Genomic DNA, 21,693 nt, shown 5'->3' on the forward strand with positions numbered 1-21,693 from the left:
GGCTTGAAGGGTGATGGCTGCGCTGATAGGCCTACATGTAGAAGAGCAGTGGATATCCTGCAGCTCTGACTGTTGCTTATATTCTTTGCATGGCTACATTGCATTTGCCTCTGTTAACCAATAGCAGCAGATCTCTTTGGGCTGTGTTTATCAGTGCAGACTGAATGGATTGTTTCTTTGTAAAAGTAGCCATTCATTTTCCTGCAATTTTATCTTCCTCCTGTCCCGCATGTATCTATGAGGACAAAACATTTGGCCATGATAACCTTTAACAGAAACAGTGTTTAGATGTTGATGGAGAATTAATGGTTACTTCTTAAATGTCAGGGTTTTTAAATGTGCTTCTGTAAAAGGAGTATGTGCTTCGGTCCTTAAATACTGTTTATGTTGTTTTGCGACTGCACCAAGACAGTGGGTGACATTTTTTTCGTTCCCGTTTGTTTACTACAGATTGGCACGTCATGCCTGAAGTAACCAGAAATAATTTTTCAAATTAGTGAAAGGAGTTTTAATTAAGCGTTATAAGTGCTTCATTTTGTAATTTTATTTTCATTTTTTTAGTGAAGGTGAGAAAAATGAATCCCATTGTTTTGTTGCGTATTTCAAAAACTATTCTTTCTTTATTTAAACTCTGTTTATGTTTCTGTGGTACATTGCAATTTTTTTATTATCTTTTTTTAAGCTGGAGTATTTGGCTGTGCTGCAATTTCTGTTAAATCTAATATATTATCTGACTAGTAACGCCTCCCTCTCAGTCTTTCTATTTCAGGTCTTTCCCTTCTCGTTTCGTCTTCTGCAATTCATTTTGCAGATTTGTTTTTTCTTTAGTCTGCGTGTGTCCAGTTTTCCATTTCACATAATTCACATCTTTGCACTATATGTTGGAACCTGTGACGTTGTTAACCTCCTTTTTTTGTTGTGTATTTCTTCGGTAGATGTTTCAGAAGGATCCGTACAGCACAGACAACATAGGCAGAGGTGGTCACGGCATGAAGCCTGTGACGTACAACCCTCAGCAGGGTTATCACCCTGACGAGCAGCCGTACAGAGATTACGACCACCCACCCAGTCGGTATGACATCAGCAGCAGTGGTGTCGGCGCTGGCTACCAGGAACCAAAGTACCGTAACTATGAGAGCTATGACAACAGCGTGCCTCACTATGACCAGCAACCGTGGAACCCCTACAACCAGCCGTTCTCTACTGCCAACACCCAGGCCTACGATCCCCGTCCTCCTTACGGCGAGGGCCCCGACTCTCATTACACCCCTCCACTGCGCTACGACGAGCCGCCACCTCAGCAGGGATTTGACGGACGACCTCGCTACGGCAAACCGACAGTTTCAGCACCTGTCCGTTACGATGATCTTCCGCCTCCCCCTCAGCCGTCTGAATTGCACTATGACCCAAATTCTCACCTGAGCACATACCCCTCAGCTGCCCGCTCACCAGAACCTGCTGCCCAGCGGCCGGCCTATAACCAGGGACCAGCGTCGCAGCAGAAAGGCTACAAACCTCAGCAGTACGATCCTTCTCCCGTAAACTCTGAATCTAGCCCCACCCTTAATAAAGTCGAGACTCCCTCACCTTCACCTGCTGATGTTCCAAAAGCTGCACCTGCAAGAGATGAGCAGCAGGAGGAAGATCCAGCCATGCGGCCTCAGTCAGTACTGACGAGGGTCAAAATGTTTGAGAACAAACGCTCTGTGTCCGTGGACCGAGCCAGAGATGCCGGGGATTCATTTGGGAATAAGGTAAACTGGCATGATACGAGTTTCCAATTCTTCAAGTTACTTTCAACTTTTAGGAAATTAGCAGCTTAGAAGAAGAAAACATTTGTTTTATCCCTTTGATAAATTTCATTGCTTTTCCTGCTTCAGGCTGCAGATTTGCCCTTGAAAGCTGGTGGAGTAATCCCTAAAGCAAATTCTCTGAGCAACCTGGATCAAGAGAAGACCTTTAGGTAAGCCTATAGTTGCTGTTCAAAATGTCTCAGTTTAATTTTGGCTCTGTATTGTAAACTCCTTTTCATCTGCTTTGCTCTAACTTCTGCCATGTGTTTTACCTTCTGGACTGTGTTGTTACACCAGCAGAGGGCCAGAGCCTCAGAAGCCTCAGTCAAAGGGATCCGATGACATCGTGCGCTCCAACCATTATGACCCTGATGAGGATGAGGACTACTACAGGAAACAGTTGTCTTACTTTGACAGACTGCAGGTTGGCTCCAATAAACCCCAACCACAAGCACAGTCCAGCCACAGCTTCCCCAGGTGATTCTCACTTTCCCTATTATTTCCCTATTTGTGTCTTTTTCTTTTCCTTAATGTTTTTTATATTTCTATCTAACTTATGCTTTTCATTTTGTGATGTAGGATGGACTCAGTGGAGAAACCAAGTCCACTGGAGAAAAAATATGAACCAGTTCCCCAAGTGACACCAGCTGTGCCACCGGCCACGCTGCCCAAGCCCTCACCTGATGGTAAAATTGACTGTAGTCAGGATTTTTATCTCATATAAGATCGTGATCAAAGGGGAAATACACTTGTGTTCTGTACTGTAGAGCTTTTTTTGGCTGATGTGCGTTGCTCTTCTACAGCCAAGCCTCCTGCTCGAGAGGACACGGTCCAGACCAACTTTCTTCCTCACAAGAGTTTCCCTGAGAAGTCTCCAGTCAATGGCACCAGTGAACAGCCTCCAAAGACGGTCACTAGCACTGGGGGTTTGCCCACATCCACCTACAACCGCTTTGCGCCCAAGCCCTACACCACCTCTGCCAAGCCGTTTTCGCGCAAGTTCGACAGTCCTAAATTCAACCACAACCTCCTGTCCAATGACAAGCCTGAGAGTGCTCCCAAGGTAAACCGATTTTGGCCCGAGGTCTCACAGAGTCAAATATATGATAGTGCAGGGGAGGTTGCAAGCTTTAAAATCAATGTGTGTTTGAATCAAAGTCAAATAACCGGATGGCGCTCTTAATGTAACCTCGGCTGTCAGCCTTCGTGTCACATTAAAATCATGAACAGGGTAATACAGTTTTTAAAACGTAAAGAAAAGTTTCCAGTGTTCTTTCAAATTTAATGACCAACAGGTTTTTCTGAAATGTTGGTGGCATATGCTAACATTTCTAAAATGTTTAAATAAATAAAGTGTCTCATGTAAACCTCTTGCATCTGTAACAGAGCTCGAGTCCGGTAAAGCCTCAGGTACCCCCACAGCCCCATAACACAGACCAAGACAGTGGCCTGGACACTTTCACACGCACAACGGACCCCCGATCCAAATACCAGCAGAACAACGTAAACGCCATGCCCAAGGCCATCCCTGTGAGGTAGGAAGCTATGTCTGAGTAAATTTCAAGGTAAAGGTTTATTATTAAATATAACAGTGTGACACTAAAGCCATTTGTCTCCCAGCCCCAGTGCCCTAGAGGATGATGAAGATGAAGACGAAGGTCACACTGTGGTGGCAACGGCTCGTGGTATCTTCAACTCTAACGGTGGCGTTCTGAGCTCCATCGAGACAGGTGTCAGCATCATTATCCCGCAGGGTGCCATCCCCGACGGCGTGGAGCAAGAGATTTACTTTAAGGTCTGTCGAGACAACAGCATTCTGCCGCCACTCGACAAGGAGAAAGGTAAGATGTTAAAAAAATGGAGGAAGAAAGAAAACAAAATTTATTTTTTGTTTTGTTTTTGTTTTGGAGGCTTTTTGTTCTTCTGCTGTCCATATGTACCGCCATATATCCATCTTACTGACCAACGCCATAACAAAAGGAATGATTCTGAATATCCTCTGAAAGAACAGTCTGTTCTGTCTCTCCCTGATGAGGCTGTTATTAGTCCAGTCCAGTTTTTTATTGAATTGAATGGTAGGGTAGTTTCTTTATTGCCCTCCCCATTGATGGAAAAAAAATGAAGAGGTGAAACTTCAATTCCTCTGGAGTCTGTCACTGCTTTTTGAGCTTAAGAAGATCCCATTCCACCATGTAATGAAGCTTTAGATCAGTCCTTGTAACACAGTAATCCACTGTAACCACACAAATCAATAGATACCTTAGTTTTTATTAAATTGCCTCAAGGTCTTCATTCCATTATTATATGAATCTGGACAGAAATGGATGTAAGCTCTGCAGGTAGACTGGATGGTAGAGGCAGACTTTATATTCTTAGATCAGTGTGACCAGTGATTATGTGGAAATATGTGACAGCGTAGAATGGTTCACGTTTTAGTGATGCACATTCAGAGAATCTGAAACTGCAGCTGCTTTTAGGTTTACAGTGAGACTTCACTCAGCAGGCAGCTGTTTTTAGTGAACCATCTCTAAAAACCCATTGCACACTACCTGCTCAGCCTCAAACTGCTGGCAGACGGTGACTTAGTGGTGAACATGGAGAAGAATTCAGCAGCTAAGCAGACAGATAATTCCCTCAGGAGCTGGTAGAGAATAATCAGAGCCAAATATTGTAATCAGTTTTGTTTTAAAAAGCAGTGATGCTGGTGCTGTTTCAGAAGCAAATGAAGAAGTAGGAGTAGAATATGTTATTAGAACTAGTATAACATAAAAGCCACAATTTTCTGCCGATGCTACGTGTGAAAAAGGAAGACTGCTGAAAATGTCTACAGCTGGTTCTCCTACTGTCACAAAGATTTTTATCCCTTTGTTGCAGTCATTATCATCCACGTTGTTGGAGTCTGACCAATTTATTGGCAGGTTGATATTATTGGTGACTATTTTGTCGATCTGTCAGTATTGGCATTTACTTAAAGTAAAGAAGAGACGGGAGAAACCCCCTTCAACCATGTTATGTGTGCTGATTGTGCACAGTTTGTCCACCAGATGGCACTCTGCAGCTTTCCTGTTTGAATCGCCACAAACGCAGCATTCAGCTGATTGGCCAGGATCATTAAAAGACTCTGATCCTGTATTTGATGCTATTGTTGGGTGTTGCATTGATTGAATGGCTGTTGGGTGGATGAAATACGTAAATGAGCATTTATTAGTTCAGTTTCATCTCAAAACAAAATGATGATTCAATAAATTGTTTTATTATATAGATTGTCATGAAACCCAATCCAAATAATCTTATATGCCTAGGAGCGAAAAGCTAACAAAAGCTTTAGGCTAAAAGGACATTTTATAGCCGTGTGGGTTTGTGACAGAATGTTTAACCCTGCTGTGTGTTTGTATTTGCAGGAGAGACTCTGCTCAGCCCTCTGGTGATGTGTGGACCTCACGGCCTAAAGTTCCTGAAGCCTGTGGAGCTACGCTTACCTCACTGTGCGTCAATGACCCCTGATGGTTGGTCTTTTGCTCTAAAATCCTCCGACTCCTCGTCGGGTATGCTGTGCTCTCTCTGTTCTTCTGGGGTCGTTTGGGCTGGCTGTGTGACAAACTGAGGGTTTTGGGGTCACTGTTTTTAATCAGCTTTTACCCCTAGTTTTGATTCTTCTCTTTATCAAACATCCAACTCTCAAAGAGAATCAGCCAGATGATGTATGACACGATGTTTGAGAATCAATGTAGGGGGAAAATCTGCCTTATTTCATAATTCTGGCTTCAAGTCGATTCATTTCCTTTATTTTTACTGACTAACCCACAGTCTCTTACACTGTACCACTGGTTTATTCATTTCACATGCTGAAACTTCAGCATTTCCCTCTTGCTTCCTCTCAATCATCTTAACAAGCTCCTGTCATTTTTTCTTTTCCATTTAACATGCATGCACTGGATTCTTGGCCGCACTATAATTGAACTTCATCAGGTGTAATTACTCTGTAATGCATGCTTCTGTGCTCAGATTCATATTTTTCACATAGCCGCCCAATCCCGACCTGAAGAACAAACAGCTTTCACAGATCTTCTGGAAACTGGGACGCTGTCATAAACGATAACTTCTGTCATTATCCTGCATAAAAATTAAAAAAACACAGAGACATGTTGCTGTGATGTCAGGCTGTAGCTTTCTAAATTTAGCTCTCATTTTTCAAAGTGTTCCTATTTGAAGGCAGCTTTCAGGTGGTGAGAAATTGAATTTTCATGCTAAGAATTCTTCCAGACTTACTGGAAGAGTTCGGCACTCTTATCAGTTTATAGCTAGTGTCACTCTGCTACATAGCTCCAATAAATGTAGCTACAATTACAAGTTAAATATATGCAGACTGCAGAATTAGAGGGCCTGCAGTGTGACGCAGGACTTAGTTTAGTTCAAATGTGTCGCTGCAGGTCCTTTTCTTTTCATATTTGAGTTATATAAAGCAGGATATACACTACAGTGTCAAAGTACAAGTAAAACCACAAAGGAGATTATTTCTGAATACTAAATTCTATATTTATACTGTACTGTAGACAAATAAAAACAAACCTCTTCAAACTGGTTTTCATTTAATCTATAACGTAACTGAGCAAAGCAACCAAGAAAGACCCAGAGTTCGAACCCGGGTTAAACATCTGTATACAAAGAAAAATGAGAGCTGAACACATATGAGGGAAGCAGCTAAATTAGTCTTTTCTTCATACTGTCCTTCCCATATCCCATCTTCAAAAACAGTGGTCATTTTGGCAGTGGTCAGGATTAGCTGTTAATTAGCCTCATTTTAAGGATGAGACATGGAAGGCTGAATGAGATGTCAGCTCACTCTGTTGTCCTGCTGAATTGTGGGCGGATTATCGGGCTGCGTCGTAATCCTCTTATTGTAAAGCAAGGCCACTCTCCGGCCTCCTCCTGTACCCTTCTGTGGTTTTCTTCGCACTTTGCTTTGTGCTTCTCTCTTTTTTTTCTTTTTCATTTTTTTCACCCGTTTGCAAGTCTCTGCTTCTTGTTGCGTCCTTTATCTCTGCTCTGTTTAAATACTTACATTACAGCCAGTATGATGCAGTTTTGCTCTGTAGAAGAATTTGTTTGTTGTTTCTAATAAAAAGCAGAAGTTTGGCATCATAGTATATTTGAAGGGTTGATCCCATCGGTGACCAGAGAGTGAGATGAAGCTACGATGCTGTACTTTAATAAGCGACTGTTTTGTTTGTAGTTCTTGCTCATTACAAACAAAACGGGGACCTCCTTTCACACATTTTAGGATACAACTGTAATGTATTTGTTAATATATGTTTATTAAGGATACAGTGAGGGTGGAATGACTGATTAACAGAAACTTAATCGACTGTTTTGACAGGGTTTTCAGTTGATATTTTCTATTCTATGCAATTTAAAGCTGATTTTTTTTTAAACTGCTTTATCATACATATGCCGCCACAAAATAGTTTCTGACAACTGTATATGAGATTTGTGACTTCCACATTGGAACAAAGTTGGCGGCTATTCTTGTAAGGTCACATACTGGCATAAAAGGAAGGAGGCGAAAGCCCGAAACTCATAACTCAAATGCAGTTTTTTATTTGAAGTTTTAAAGGTCGGCATTTTGGCTCTCTGCCTTCCGTAGGATAAAATTTAATGTATTGCAATTATCATGAACATCAAGAATTACTTGCAGACAGACTTTATTAGTGTCTAAGCTACAGGCGCTCTGTGAAGCGCGTGTGAAAGAACATGGCGATGACTGAAGGACAGAATTGAAAGCTTGTTTTGTGCTTATGTCGAGCAAATAAGCAGTCAGCTCGAGTGCAGAGCCGACAAGCGGCCAATGAGTTCATCGAAATGAATGTTTTTGTGTTCTGTTTGGACTAAAAAGGAAAGAAAAATGTTGGTGAGGCGTGTTAACAGCTCTCAGAAAAAAGGCAAACAGGTGTCGACTCTGCACACATAAGCTCTACACCTGAGCCTCAGTCGGTGCTGTTATTCAGAGCACTTTACACACAGCTGCTTGAACTATAGCTCGCACGTCTGTGACAGTGAGCGGCCATGTAAGTGCTGGTCTGACCACTGGGAATTAGTTGCATCGTGCTATACCTTCAGAGCCACAGCCTGCCCACAGTAAACAAACTTTCAATTAAGGCTTTCGTCTGAGTTATAAGTGGTGCTTTTAATTTACCTGAGCAGAAGACGTGGTTATCTTCGCTTTAATCTCTTCCCTGGCGCCAAGTCTTTAGATTAAGCCCTCCCCTTCTTCTATACAAAATATGTGTTTTTACTCATTTCTGCTTCTTTTGGATGTAAGAACATCCCTATGGAGATTAATGTGCAGTTTGACACTAGAAAGCTGTTTTCACATCATCCTGGAAAGCTCCACGGTGCTCACCTGACATCTCATTTCTACTATGCGACATGACAGCTAAACTTGGCACAAAAAGTTCGGAAATTTGTGTTTGATCGATTATTTCTTTGTTGTAACGATGCTTCCTGGCATTGAATTTTATACCGTTGGAAAGCCTGTTTATTTTCTCTTGATTAGTGCCACATTTGAAAGGAAAATGTGGGTTGAGCAGCAGAGTTGAGTGTCTGCGTTGCCAGATCTTCTCTGCTGATGCCAAACAGCTTATTCTGTGACCAACACAACCACAACTTGGTGACCAGCATGAGGAGGAGGAGCCAAGCTGTCGTGGCTATTTAAGGTTCTTCCACATGCTGCCGAGGTCCCTGTTTGTTAATTGACAACATGTCTTGTTTCTTCAGAATACAGTAAACGACAACACTGCACCACTCAACTCTGCTGCTCAACCAACAAAAGCATTTTCCTTATAAACGAGTCAACATTTAAGGGGAAATAAAACGGCTTTCCAATGGTGTAAGAGTTTAACGCCAAGAAGCATCGTTACAACAAAGAAATTATCGACCAAACAAATGTTCCTACTTTTTTTGGGCTAAGTTTAGTTCAGCCAGCAGCAAGTCCACGTATACACCAGGGGATGGAGAGCGATGTCCATCAGTTAGTATTTTCATGTCAGACACAGACTGTCTGACACAGATCTAAAGTGGAGCGTTTCTCTTTTAAGAGGAAGCTTTTAAAGTATGGCTGTATCAGTGAAGAGGCTGCACACACACTGTGACATGCACTGTGGTCAGTCCTGTATTGATGGACCTCTGCTGAGCTCGCTCTGCCTCCTTTGATTGATTCCTCTTGGCACAGATACGCATGTTTATAATTGCAATTACACTCAGACCTCACAGTGACCAAGGTTTAATTTGCAGTCAACAAGAGGCTGGGGACATTCAATAAAAACACCAAAGAGGTTTTACTAGTCTCTCGCGCTCCTCCGCCTCGGATACGGGCTTTAAACATTCACATAACGTGGCTCACAAACCATGAATATCATTAACTCGTGCAGGCAGGGCTCTTTTAAAATGAAAGCCCGAGTTCATGACTGTTAAAGAGAGGTTTGGGTGTGAATTTTTACATTAAAAAAAAAAAAAAAAAGCAGCTAATATCAACCCCCCTGCCCCCCATCTGTCTGTCCTCAGGTGATCCAAAAAGCTGGCAGAACAAGTCTCTCACCGGAGACCCCAACTACCTGGTGGGAGCCAACTGCGTCTCTGTGCTCATTGACCACTTTTAAAGAAGAAGCAGCAGGTGTGATGTTACTGAATGTGGAAGAATGGCGGATGACATGAAGACTATGGGCACGCACGCAAACACACACGTATACCACTACACACACACTGACAGACACACTCCAAGCAAACAAACACACGGAATAATGGAGCATGAATAAGACCCAGACAGTGCTGGACGAAGGAGAGACACCAATGATCGTTACGAGCTGTTCTTTAAACTCAATTTCAAAGTTTTGATGTAAAATGATGCATGCCCCACGTCACTGACGATTGACACTTATATATAAAGCAATGTTTAATGTAATTTTTCTTTTCTTTTTTTTTTCTTTTTTACACAAAAGTATAGATGGATGTATGGCTTTTGAGGCAGCATACATGCTTGAAAAATCTGTGTCAGTGTATTTATGCTATATATGCCTACAGTATATATATTTATATATATATATTTACTTCAAATTGGACTTAAATTCGATTGCCAGTTGACATCTTGTTGTTTTTCAGTGCAGGGGACTGAATTGTTTGTTTGTTTGGTTTTTTTCCCTTCCACATTGAAGGAATCTTACTGAAGGTTTGATACAGTTGGTTTAAGGAGGTGGCAAGACATGAACCCAAGAAGCAGCAGCAGCAGCACATTTTTAGAGACGTTCTTCCTACACTTCTCACTCTGTTCTTCCTTTTCTTACCTTTTGTAACTTCCTCTCTTACTGAGCACCACCTCTCTCCTTCCAGCCTGAGGGAGATCTATGCATGTTCTTTACTCAGGTCCAGTAGCCTCCTCGGTTCCTTCCTCACATCTACTTAATATCTTTCCTTTCTCTGTGCACTCTTTGCACTCACACAAATAAGCAGTGATGCCTTATCTGCAGATTATTCACTTTTCATTAAGGAAAAAAAAAACTAAGTTATGATAAATTATGGTATAATGTCATTTGTTTTGCCATTTTTTGTGAACCCTCTGTATAAATAAACTTGGGTTTAGCACACGCAGAAACGGTTGATAAAAGATAACAAAGGTATGCTCTTCTTTTATCTGCTATGCATTGCTTAAAAACAAAAAACCATCTGAGAAGAAGTGGCTGTAAATAAAGCTAGCATATTGCCTTGTTTCTTTTTTGTTGTAAATGAACTTTTTGTATGTCTTTCTTTTTTGTATAAAACTTAGAGAAAACATGTTTTAAAAAAGCAGAAGGAAGTGAAAGTGGTTATCTTTGTATTATGGGCATACCTTTAAGCCTTTGAATTGTAACCTAACAATAATACATCACACCTTTTCTACCGATATGTTGCCACCGCTATTTTACGGTCTCAAAAAGTTCTTTTTTTTATTTTTATTTTTTTTATTTCTATTTTTATTACTTTGTCCACGTAGGGTTAAGGAAAGTCTTTGCGGCTCAGATGCATTTAAAACATCTTCATTTGGAAGGGTGTGCTCTCAAAGTGTCCCTCTCACTGATTTCTGATACTGGATGCTATATTGTGTGCCCTTAAATGTATTTTTGTACTAATAGACAATATATTACGTATGGCACACCAGTACTGTTTTACTTTTAGATATAACACGGCTTTATTGGATATTAGCTCTTCACTTGTGGCTGACTTTTTTTTCTCCTCTGCAACACAATTTTAAGTATACCACTGTATTAATAAATAAAATCATTTTTAAATTAAAGAGTGGGTAAGGATTTAGTTTTTTTTTTTTAAACCTACAGGGTTTTGTATTTCCGCCGCTGCTTTCTGAGTGGAAATGGGCTCCCTCCGAAAGGTGGCTGGGCTCTCCCTTAGAGATGGGGGAAGGAGTTCAGCCATCCAGGAGGGGCTCAGAGTAGAGCCGCTGCTCCTCCACATCGAAAGGATAAGGACACCTCCTGGGTGAGGGGTTCTGGGCATGTCCCACCGGGGGCAGACCCAGGACATGCTGCTGAGATTATATCTCTTGGCTGGCCTGGGAATGCCTTGGTGCTCCCCCAGACAAGCTGGAGGAGGTTGTTTGGGAGAGGGAGGTCTGGGCTTCTCTGCTTAGGTCTGCTGCCCCCAGATAAGCAGAAGAAGATGGATGGATGGGTATTGTATTTATATATAATATGCAGTATAGTGCAAAAGGTTTTAAGAAACCTCCCATTTCTATATTCTTTTCAGATAATTGGTCATAACAATGACCTCGAACACACTGCTAATGCAGTAAAAGCATACCTGGATATAAAAACACAAGGTCCATAAGACTCACTGCAACAAGTTTTATGGAAAAATGAATCCAAATTGGAAATTTGTGGTTAAAATTATGGTCAACATATACAGAGGAGTTCAGGAGAGAAGTGCAACACTCACTGTCTACATTGGATTTGTCAGAGGTCAGATTTTGGCCCACCATTCCATCGGAAAAGTGTCTGATTGGCATCATTTTTCAGGATGACAACGATACCAAACACTCTGCCAGTGCAGTAAAAGACAGAAAAACGACACCATGACACTGTCAGTCATGGATTGGCCTCCCCAGAGCCCGGACCTCAGCATTATTGAAGCAGTGTGGGGTCATTTTAACAGGAAACAGAACAAAACAGCCAACATCCAACGAAGAGCTTTGAGTGTCCTTCATGAAGCCTGACGAACTATTCCTGAAGACTGCTTAAAGAAATGAAAAGAAAGCTGCCTGACAGAGTTCAGACTGTGTTGAGGACATCTTTCAAATAACCAGTTTAATAAACTGTATTTTTGTTTGAACTATCCACATGAATGCTTGGCTATATTTTATTTCAGCGGCTGATACATAAAATATGATTTCATCGTTTTATCATGGACTTACAGTCATGAATGGATTATAAAATATATTTACACTATTTAAAGGTTTCAGGGTTAATAAAAAATAAATGTAGCACTTAGTAATCAGAAAGCAGTAAGCAGCATCTATGACACACAGTACAGAAAGAAATGACACTAAAAAGGAAAAAAAACAGATTAGGGTAAAAAACAAGAATCACCGCTGCTCACCGCTTGGTGGCGCTGGTGAGCTGTGAATGGGTCTTTTCCGCAGGACGGAGCTAATCTTTCAGCTGTGATTTTGATGTGAACGTACCAAATCGTCATGGAAGTAACGTTTATTATTATTATTATTATTATTTTTCCATGTATCGACGCGACTTTGATGGTTTTTGCTTGGTTTCTTTGAAATATTTTTCATAAAATGCGTGAAGAAAACCACGCAGCACCTGAAAAACCGGTTTAATACAACATCTGCAGAGCTGAAGGAGCCTTGCAGGATGCAGGTTGCTATCAATCCCTATGAACCGTGAGGTCCCAGCACAAGTTGAGAAATCTTGTTTGGATATGTTAATGATCACAATTAATATCCATTCGTATCGGACTTTGTTTTGCATGGCAAACTCAGACCTGTGACATATTTTACTGATGATAATTGGAAGGTCTAACTCCTCGGAGCTCCCCTGTAGTGAAGCTTTACTTGCGTGATGAAGGACAGGACAAAGTCAATGTTAGATGCCCCGATGGAGCTGCTGGAGCTAAGGTTAATCCGCACTCACTTTAAGCCATGAAATCCAGACACACGTGGACTTAAAATGTCAGTTTCTTTCATTTATTTTAGTGAACCAATTACACATCAGGAGGAGTAACAAATGGCGGGCAGATTTTCTTTATTATTACTAATATTTTTAGTCTTTATTGTTTCCTGATAGCGCAGGAGTCCTCCTCCCCTCCTTCACCATCAAGAGTAAAACACTCCGTGTAGCCCGCCGCCATGTACACGCACAGAGTGGCACATCTCCAATACGCAGTGTGCATCTCCTGTCCTGGCTGTTAGATTTGCTGTCGTCTGTGAAAAGCACGGCTGGTGCCTCTCACACCGAAGAAGAGAAAAGCCGCTCGCTCAGACCTGAGAGGGGGGTGTTCAAACACTTAAAGACCCAGAAAAAAAGAAACCCATCAGCGTGGGCTCAAACGTTTAGGCGTTTTAGTGCGTTTAGGAGGAGTGTGGGTTCATTGTGTGTGTGTGTTTTTTGTCCACGCGCGTCTTTATCCAGGCTTCAGCCCTCGCTTTTGAGTTGTTGGAGAGCCTGCAGAGGCGAGCATGACAGCCTGACAATGGTGCAAGGCTGGCTGACAGCAGGATGAAGCGTTTGGGGCTTTTTTCCTCTCTTTGCGTCTTGACTTTTCAGGAATGGGCTCTTGTTGGAGCAGTCAGCGAGGAACTCCGGAGGTTTATTGTCCGTGTTTCGACTTGAAGACGTTCAGAACATCTGTGCGTATTTTGGTAAACATCCGGTGGCTCGTCCAGCCCGCTCTTTGCTCACCTTTCTCCTCCCATCAGCCGCAGAGCATCTCTAATTGGAGGGACTCCGAGCATCTTAAGTGATGGAGAAAATCTTCCACATCGGACTCTGACTTCGACTCACGCCGTTTGCCAGATCACTGCGGGCCAAATACGCGAGGCTTCTGTTTCTGATCGGATGTTGTTACCTTTATTTGCTACACCTGCATTTGTGTAACCCGGTTCGGTCGCATCGTTTCGTCACAATGCCGGTGAACGCGCTGCCCCGCGGCGGCAGCAGTGGCTTAGGCGGCCCGGGGTCTCTGAGCCCGGCGTCGCTGTCCCGCAGTCTGTCCCGGCTGAGGGAGTACCGTACCCGGACGAGGATCATGCTGGCTCTGGGAGTCTCTCAAATGGTCCTCGGGAGTCTCATCCTGGCTGTGAGCTTCGCGGCTCTGGCTCTCACCACATCACCCAGAGTCCGGCACTCCTGTCCGTTCTGGGCAGGCTTCTCAGTGAGTAAAACACTCGCACAATACACGCATTAGGAATCAGTCTGGATCTGAATTATCTTCAGGTGTTGCAGTCTAATTGGAGACTAACATCATCGGCTTTATTTTATTTTCCAAAGCATGTGGAGGAAATTGGCTATTTAGGGAACACTAAGTTGATTTTTTTTGTAACATAAGGATTTTAGAGGGCTCTAGCTGGTTTGTCTCAAGGAGAGAGCTAAATCACTTGGCGTGGCAGTGCCATGACAGAAAGAAATTAGCTTCTAAATGAATTTTTGGAGGACAGAGCCAATCTTATGCAATTAGCTTTGAGGATACAGAGCCTCTGTGGAAACCAGTGATACCACACACACACACACACATAAAAAGATGAGGATATTTTAAAGCCTTCAGCACAGTAAGATACAGTAAGATACTTTGGGATAATCTTTTTTTTTCTTTCTGTGTGAAATTTTCATGCTGTTTTCTGTAAATATTCATGAACACACACTTCCTTGTTTTTTTTTGTTCGTTTTTTTTTTTTATCCTACCAGAGACCTCTAGCAGGGCTTGCTCCATTAATTATAGAGGCGGTGGGACACAGTACAAGGGTGAGGGGAGGTGTGCAGCATGAGGGCCATCTGCCTGTGTGTGTGTCTGAGAAATAGCATGCGTCAGAGCCTGTGTGTGGGAGTGTATGGGGAATAGTAAGCAACCGCAGGGATCAGAGTTCAAAGGTCAGCGCACGTTCTTGATCAGTGCCTTGGGCAACTTTTCTGCAGAACGTGTTACAGGTCTACCAGCCTGTTGTGGTGCACATTGGAAATCTGAAACCTGCATCTTTTGTGCCTTGATTCAGCCGTGCACAAGTTTTCCAGCCCACGTGCCTCAAGTTTGCAGAAAAAAAACAGTCCTTAAAATTTAATATAATGAGATAAATCATGAAAATGAGTCTAAGAAAAAGCAGATGAGAAACAAGCATTTCCGTCTTCAGGAAAACCACAAAACCTGCCTAGTAACCGATGGCTCCAAACTCGAGCATGTTCTCAAGAGTGCTTCACTGTTTGTCTTTTACACGAAAGTAGGTTTGCAATTAACATCAGTGAATGCTGTAACATAATCTCAGGGGGGGGAATGAAATAAACGAATCACACAGAAGAAAGATTTTGCCTCTCTAATCCTAAGATATCCTTGTAAAATGTCCCAGTTAGCTACCTTGTGGCTTGAAATCAATCCTCTGTCAGGTCATTTCAGAGGAAGGATGGTGTGTAACGTTTGGAGAAAATGCTTTGGTTGAGAAAGGTGCTGGAAACAAATAGCTCACCAGCAGAAAGAGACCATCGGACACTGCGGCGCCAAAACCCGAGATAATGCGGTTGAGTTGAGCTGCCTATCTGGAGACAAATGATGGCAGTGATTTGCCCACAGGCAACGAGACACTGAAAGTCACTCTTTGAAATATTGAGAGCTATAAAATGCTCCGATTGACTAAAACATTTCCACAAGGCTTTTTTTGTTTCTTTTTTTTGGTCATGATAAATGTTGCAAAAAAGAAAGCAGTTTTTCAGCACACTGATGCCTCGCATCAAATTGGTCTTAAAGGAACATGTTGCAGCTATTTCAGCTTCAAAATCATTTTGATGTTTCAGTGATGTGTAATTTGTCACCTGATGCCTTTAACACCTGTTCCTGTGCTCTGTATCTTGGGTCAAGTGGGTATGATCTCCCACGAGAAGCGTGTAACACGTTAAGCCACAATGACACACACACTATGAACTATTAGTCCTCAGCTGGCTATAAGTTTTCATTGTTTCTTTGTTCTCTCTTGCTGGTTTGTCATAAATGAGACTCTCTGTTGTGTACATGTGCAGAGCAGCCTGTGTGTGGCTTTTTGCTAGCAGTACTTTTGATAAACTAAAGCTTTCTCTCATTTGTTTTTATGATAGCTTTTATATCAGATGTTTGGTTAAATTACATTTTACACCAGTCTTTTCTGTGCAATATCCTATATTCCTCTACCTTGTGAGTCAACGTGGTTTCTTGGCTTCTGATGGAGCCTTCGCCACTTCCAGAGTGAAAACAGGTGCAGCAAAGCATCACTTTGTGCATAATAGGACTTGAAATGTCAAATTATAATATCAGCAAGAAAAATGAGCGAGTTCAATTTAAAGAAACTACATTTGCATTTTGCAAGAAGATGATGAATCTGCAGCATCTTGATCAGGTAGAACAAGAGGCTTTTTGCAGCTCTGTTCTGTCAATTGACTCAATAATAAGATGAGTGTATTTGTATACAAAAGCCCACCATGTATAGTTTTAAAGACTTTGTAAAGCAAATCTGATTTTTGATACAGAACGTGTCTGTCTCCATCGCTCGATGTGAGTGAATGTTGTTTTTGAGCAGCTAGCAGTCTTCATGGTGTGAAGACAAATATGTATCCCGGTCAAAGTGACTACACGAGCCTCGCCTGTTGCTGACACACGTCCTGGACGCCGGGGGTAAAATGATAACGCTGTGCTTCTTAACAGCAAGGTAATTTAGTTAGTATTGAACCTTGAAGCCACTGAGCTAATGATGAAGGTGGCAACAAATAGTCAGCCTATGTACTTATTTGTGTGTGTGTGTGTGTGTGTGTGTGTGTGTTTGTACTCTGGGAGTGTCTGCGTGCAGTAACTGTGGGACATCATTACAGATCTCTGTGTGATGACTTGTGTTGTGCGATCTCAATTATAATCTCGATAATGCTTTCCCTAGCTGCTTACCCTAACCATCAAAAATGAATGCCCAACCCTAACACTTAGCCTAAATCTAACCATAACCTAATTGTAACTCTGACACTAAAACCACATTTTGAGCCTCAAAAGTGCCTTCAAACTCGTGGAGACAGGCATTTTGTTCCCATAAGTGACTGTTGGCCCCCACAAGTATAATAGCATGCCAATTTTCTGTCCTCACAAAAATGTCTAAAGATGAAGACGCACACACACAGAAACATTAACACGCTTATCCCACCTCAATGTTTTGCATACCTCCCTCAGACCCTCCTGATTTTCTGCACTCCGGAAAAAATATTCTTTTTGCAGCTTTGATGTTCAGAGTTTGCACACACACACACACACACACACACACACACACACACACAATTGCCTGGTCTACAAAGATAAATCCTTCGAATATCTTGCACTTTCTCACAGCCAACCACAGCCCAACCAAAAGGATGACTCTCGGCCGCAGCGTCGAGCACCGCAGGCTCTGCGCGAGGCCAGAAATCCCAGCGCGTTTACCTGTTGGCTGCGACTCACACCACCCTGCCAGGTTTGGTTAATGAATGAGACGACATGGCCGAGCGAGCCAGAGAGCGAGCCGCAGCTGTCAGCAGCTGAGATGCAGAACAAATTACCGTCCATCTCGCATCTCCTCGAGTTAAACCTGGAACTTATCCAAGCGCCCGGACACATAATACACAAACACAAACTGCTTGTCTTTTTTCTTCTCTGTTTTTTTTCAAGAAGAAAGGCAGTTACGTGAATATTGAAATCCATCACGGCGAGTTATTGCAGGCATCGTTTACAAATTCAGACTCGCTCGGTCTGAATATTCCTTCTCCTCATCTCTTGAGCTCTGGAAACGGATTTTACTCCTTTTATTTTCCCCTCCCCCGCTTTCCTGGTTGTGTTAAAGGAGAGGGATGTTTCTTCTGTGTACAGCTAGATCCTCTTTAAAAGTAACAGTCCAACATACCACATCTACAGACTGGGCCATAACAAAGGCAGCTTTAGATGGTATTCTTGGTGTTTGTTGTGCGGCAGCTCTTTCTGCTGCATTTTCAGCACCGACCGTCAGCAAATTTTGCGCTAATCTGCTCAAGTGTGTTAATGTGTGGGACTGTTTGTTGGGTGTTCTTATTGTGTTGCAGGCACTTTCTTTCTTTGTACGTGTGGAAAGAGGGCGAAAGCCCATGTTGAATGAAATATGGCAACACAAAAGTTGTCCTGTCTTTCTGTCTCTTTGGTTCTCTGAGGTGTGTTTGATATCCCCGTGTTGGTGTTGTTCCCAGATTATCAGTATGTTGGTCCAGGTCTAACATTGCAAGTGACCAATCACATTTTTATGATGCCATAGTTTTGGGACGTGGATAAAAACCTGAGGAAACGATCCAACAAAAGGGGGCGATTAGAGTTGGGGTTGGGGATTAGGATGTAATTGTGGTTAGGGTTATGGGGCTGTTGTTAAAGTTAGAGTTATACCTATAGATTTGGGGTTAGGGTTAGTGTTTGGCGTGTAGTGTGATGGTATTTCTGCATCGTAAAACTATTACATCACAACAATGAGATTTGCCAGCTGAAATTTTGAATCTGGACCAGCTTTAGTTGTGGTGGTCCAGGAACAACACCAACACAGGTTTGTGTGTTCTCTAACTTGTATTGCATAGAGGATAGTTCCATGTCCTGGAACTGGAATTCCTCCAGTGGCTACTTGAAGCTGGCTCTAAAAGTGGGTCAGTTGAAGTTTTGCAGACACATGACCACTAACCATGTGAGGTTAACTTATTCACCATTTTGGATGTGTGACAATCGCAATGACAATGTAGGATCAAATGAATGAGGTCCCAATCACACATGCCTAGAGACTGGTCTGCAACCATCTTACAACCATTATTTGCAAAGGAAAAATAAGTTCATGACAGGTTTCTGGAAGTTGATAGCATTCGCTGGGAAACTTCAGAGCTACACGCCGGCCTACAGACTGATCAGAAGCTGTGATGTGTGCCACAAACTGGAAATGGATAAGGTACATTTTCAAGGCAATGTTGTAGACAACTTGTTTCATAAGTCAAAACTTCTGCATTTCCAGTGTGTGTGGCATTTGTTTCAAGTTTTTCTACTGCTGGTGTAGTAGAGAGCAAGTATTTGCAAAAAAACATGAAAAACTACAGACAACCGTGCCAGCAACCAGAGCAGAGGAGGTTTTTGGTCCAGCACCTTCTTTGCAACTGATTCACCCAGAGGCAGCCGGTCATCTCCGGAAACCACTGTCAACCAGCTGGGGAATCTACATTTTTCCCTAGCAACCAGTGGTTGCATCGTGTTAAATATGGCAGAAAACTCTGGAGAAATATGTGTGTGGCAACATGTGATAAACCAGTCATCATAGATACCAATGTTCATTAAATGGCAAATGTTTGGAGCGTAGTACACAAAACCACAGATGGTTTCACCCTTTCATAGCAACTATAGTGGGATTGATAGGCTTAGGGCCTGCCATGATTGACAGGTGTGCCGACACAGGGAGCTGTTGCAGATAGCTTGTTTGCCCAGGTTCGCTTCGACTAATTGGAGTCAATGAGCTGAACTCTCTTCAGCCTGTTTGTGCTGTCTGGAGCATTTTTAATGGAATGATCTGACTAATAGTGTGGCTCAGTTTGCGCTACACACCATCCAAGAAGTGAAGTACTTCTGTTACATATGCTACTTAAGCTAGCAAACTTGCTAACCACGCTCGCTAGCCTTAGCTTATAAATTCAGCTGGCACTTCAACCTCTCATCTGGATGTAGTACTTTGTTCTTCCAAAAAACAAAAGACGTGGGTAATGCATAAACTCTACTGTGAAATGCTCAAAAACTGTGACAGGAGCTTCAGAGCATGAGTTTCATTAGCCAAGGACCTCTTGTAGCTTCTTTGGTCTATATAGCACATCTGTCTGAGCACTTGCATGGCCAAAATGCTTTCACTTCATCAAAAGAAGACATCTTCAATGCAGAGTATGATTCAAATATACTTTAATTTGGAAAACTGGGAAAATGCTTAACATGAAACAGACAGACTAGTGTATATATAATAGAGTACTTCTATACCTTTACTTGGAAATAATATTATTTGAATGGTTTTTCATCGAGACATATCTAATCATAATCGGCTGTAGCTGTCTATGGTTTGTATTACACCTTCGTTTCTTATGAAGGAGACCAGTGGGTTCTAGTAGTAAATGAAAGCAAATGTGCAAAAATTGTTTTGATTTATTCACTTATTTCTTTTCTTCTTTTTTTTTTTACTACACACAAGTGTGAATCAACATCAATTAAGTGGCGTATTAGGCTTAAGCAGTATCCAGGCAACAGGTTTCATGACACAAACACACATGTGCACAAACACAAACACAGGTCTGTAGTATTGTTGCTGTGGAAATCGTGATGATTTTGACAAAAAGCCTTTCTGTCTGATGCAAACTCATGGCTGTTGTCAGGAATACTGATGACATATTTATTAATAATGCTTTGCTTTTGGCTCATGACTCATATCATGAAAGCAGACAGAGAAGAGAAGTATAAATGATACACTCTGTAAGCCTTTCTCTGCCTTTAAAGTGAATATCAGTACTTTCACCTCAGTGTCAAGTGAGTCTGGTGCGTTTCTAAGGTTTCTTTGTGCGTGTGTTTAGAAAAGGGTTCGCATGAGCCATAGTTTCAGGTCCAATAAAACTCCAAAATATATAAATCGGCACGTGAATAGCTCACACTTACATGAGTGATTGGTCTTTAGAATTTGTGAATGGGCGTGTAACTACAGTCAGGCGTTTTTCAGCAAAGTAACTTACATCCTATTGGTGCTACTCTCTGCACTTTGCCTTTCATTAGAGTAACTTCCTTCTTGTTTGAATCTGTGCTTTGAGTGCTACTAAATATGAATATAAAATGGAATATTTTTGTTCAGCACTATAAAGAGAAGATTTTTTTCTGTTATTTAGTTGCTTTTTTGTGCATCAACTGCTTCCCCAATCAAGTTTTGTGTCACAATACACAATGATGCCTGATTCACATTCCCTGGATTCATCAGCGTACAGGGAGATATTAATGCGTCACTTCACTCAGTGTAGTAAAACACATTTTCCCACTTTAAAAATAAAAAATAAAATGTACATATTTGAAATACTCATCTCTAGCAGTTTTATTTGCGATGGTTTGAACTCAGATGTTTTTGGAGCGTCTCCAGAAATTGCATAAATGGAGTAAAAGAGGACTGTGATCCTGCAATTTTCAGTGCTGCAAATGCAATAGTCACAGAAAAGGAGGACACAACCGCAGGGCACCAAACACAAGCAAAATCTCAGACTGCAGTCATAAACAGGCAGTCGGACAGGAGCAGCCAGGGATAGCAGGTAAGCAGCATAAAACGGATGAAAACTCAACACTAGGATGATGATCAGAAACCAGAAAGTAGGAAATAAGAAGAAATTACAGGAAAACATTATTCCTGGGAGTTCAAAGACAGTCTGATAAGATGAAAGTAAACAACAGGTGGTATATGTAGCAGAATGACTGATTGGATAATTAGCAGCAGCTGGTGTATAAAACTGGAGGGACCCTGAACAAAGACCAGAAGTAAAACTACCTGAAATGTGAGGAGGTGAGCGATTTCAAAGTAAAACTGGAACTAGTAAAACACAACCTCCAAACTTTAAAAAATGAATTATATTCTGGATGAAATGACTCTTAAAAG

General features: G+C 41.9%; 2 protein-coding genes across 15 annotated transcripts in view; both read left to right on the forward strand.

The window, feature by feature from the left end:
- tjp1a (tight junction protein 1a) overlaps window positions 1-11,115 on the forward strand; it is a 101,588-nt gene extending 90,473 nt beyond the window's left edge. For 6 of the 13 annotated variants that reach the window (XM_006780231.3, XM_006780225.3, XM_006780227.3 and 3 more), the window contains 9 exons: window positions 936-1,754; window positions 1,881-1,963; window positions 2,091-2,270; window positions 2,373-2,479; window positions 2,597-2,856; window positions 3,180-3,328; window positions 3,414-3,634; window positions 5,195-5,338; window positions 9,354-11,115. In XM_006780231.3, the coding sequence (XP_006780294.1) occupies window positions 936-1,754; window positions 1,881-1,963; window positions 2,091-2,270; window positions 2,373-2,479; window positions 2,597-2,856; window positions 3,180-3,328; window positions 3,414-3,634; window positions 5,195-5,338; window positions 9,354-9,448 (2,058 nt within the window). In that variant the 3' untranslated portion in view covers window positions 9,449-11,115. The remainder of the gene's footprint in view (window positions 1-935; window positions 1,755-1,880; window positions 1,964-2,090; window positions 2,271-2,372; window positions 2,480-2,596; window positions 2,857-3,179; window positions 3,329-3,413; window positions 3,635-5,194; window positions 5,339-9,353) is intronic. The other 7 variants (XM_006780226.3, XM_035905368.2, XM_006780228.3 and 4 more) reach the window with 4 other exon arrangements.
- Window positions 11,116-13,224: 2,109 nt separating this feature from the next.
- Window positions 13,225-21,693, forward strand: part of entrep2 (endosomal transmembrane epsin interactor 2) — a 108,051-nt gene continuing 99,582 nt past the window's right edge. For both annotated transcript variants that reach the window (XM_006780233.3, XM_006780234.3), the window contains exon 1: window positions 13,225-14,219. In XM_006780233.3, the coding sequence (XP_006780296.2) occupies window positions 13,971-14,219 (249 nt within the window). In that variant the 5' untranslated portion in view covers window positions 13,225-13,970. The remainder of the gene's footprint in view (window positions 14,220-21,693) is intronic.

This window comes from Neolamprologus brichardi, chromosome 1 (genome assembly GCF_056152115.1).
Source record: "Neolamprologus brichardi isolate AB-2024 chromosome 1, ASM5615211v1, whole genome shotgun sequence".
NCBI lineage: Eukaryota > Metazoa > Chordata > Actinopteri > Cichliformes > Cichlidae > Neolamprologus > Neolamprologus brichardi.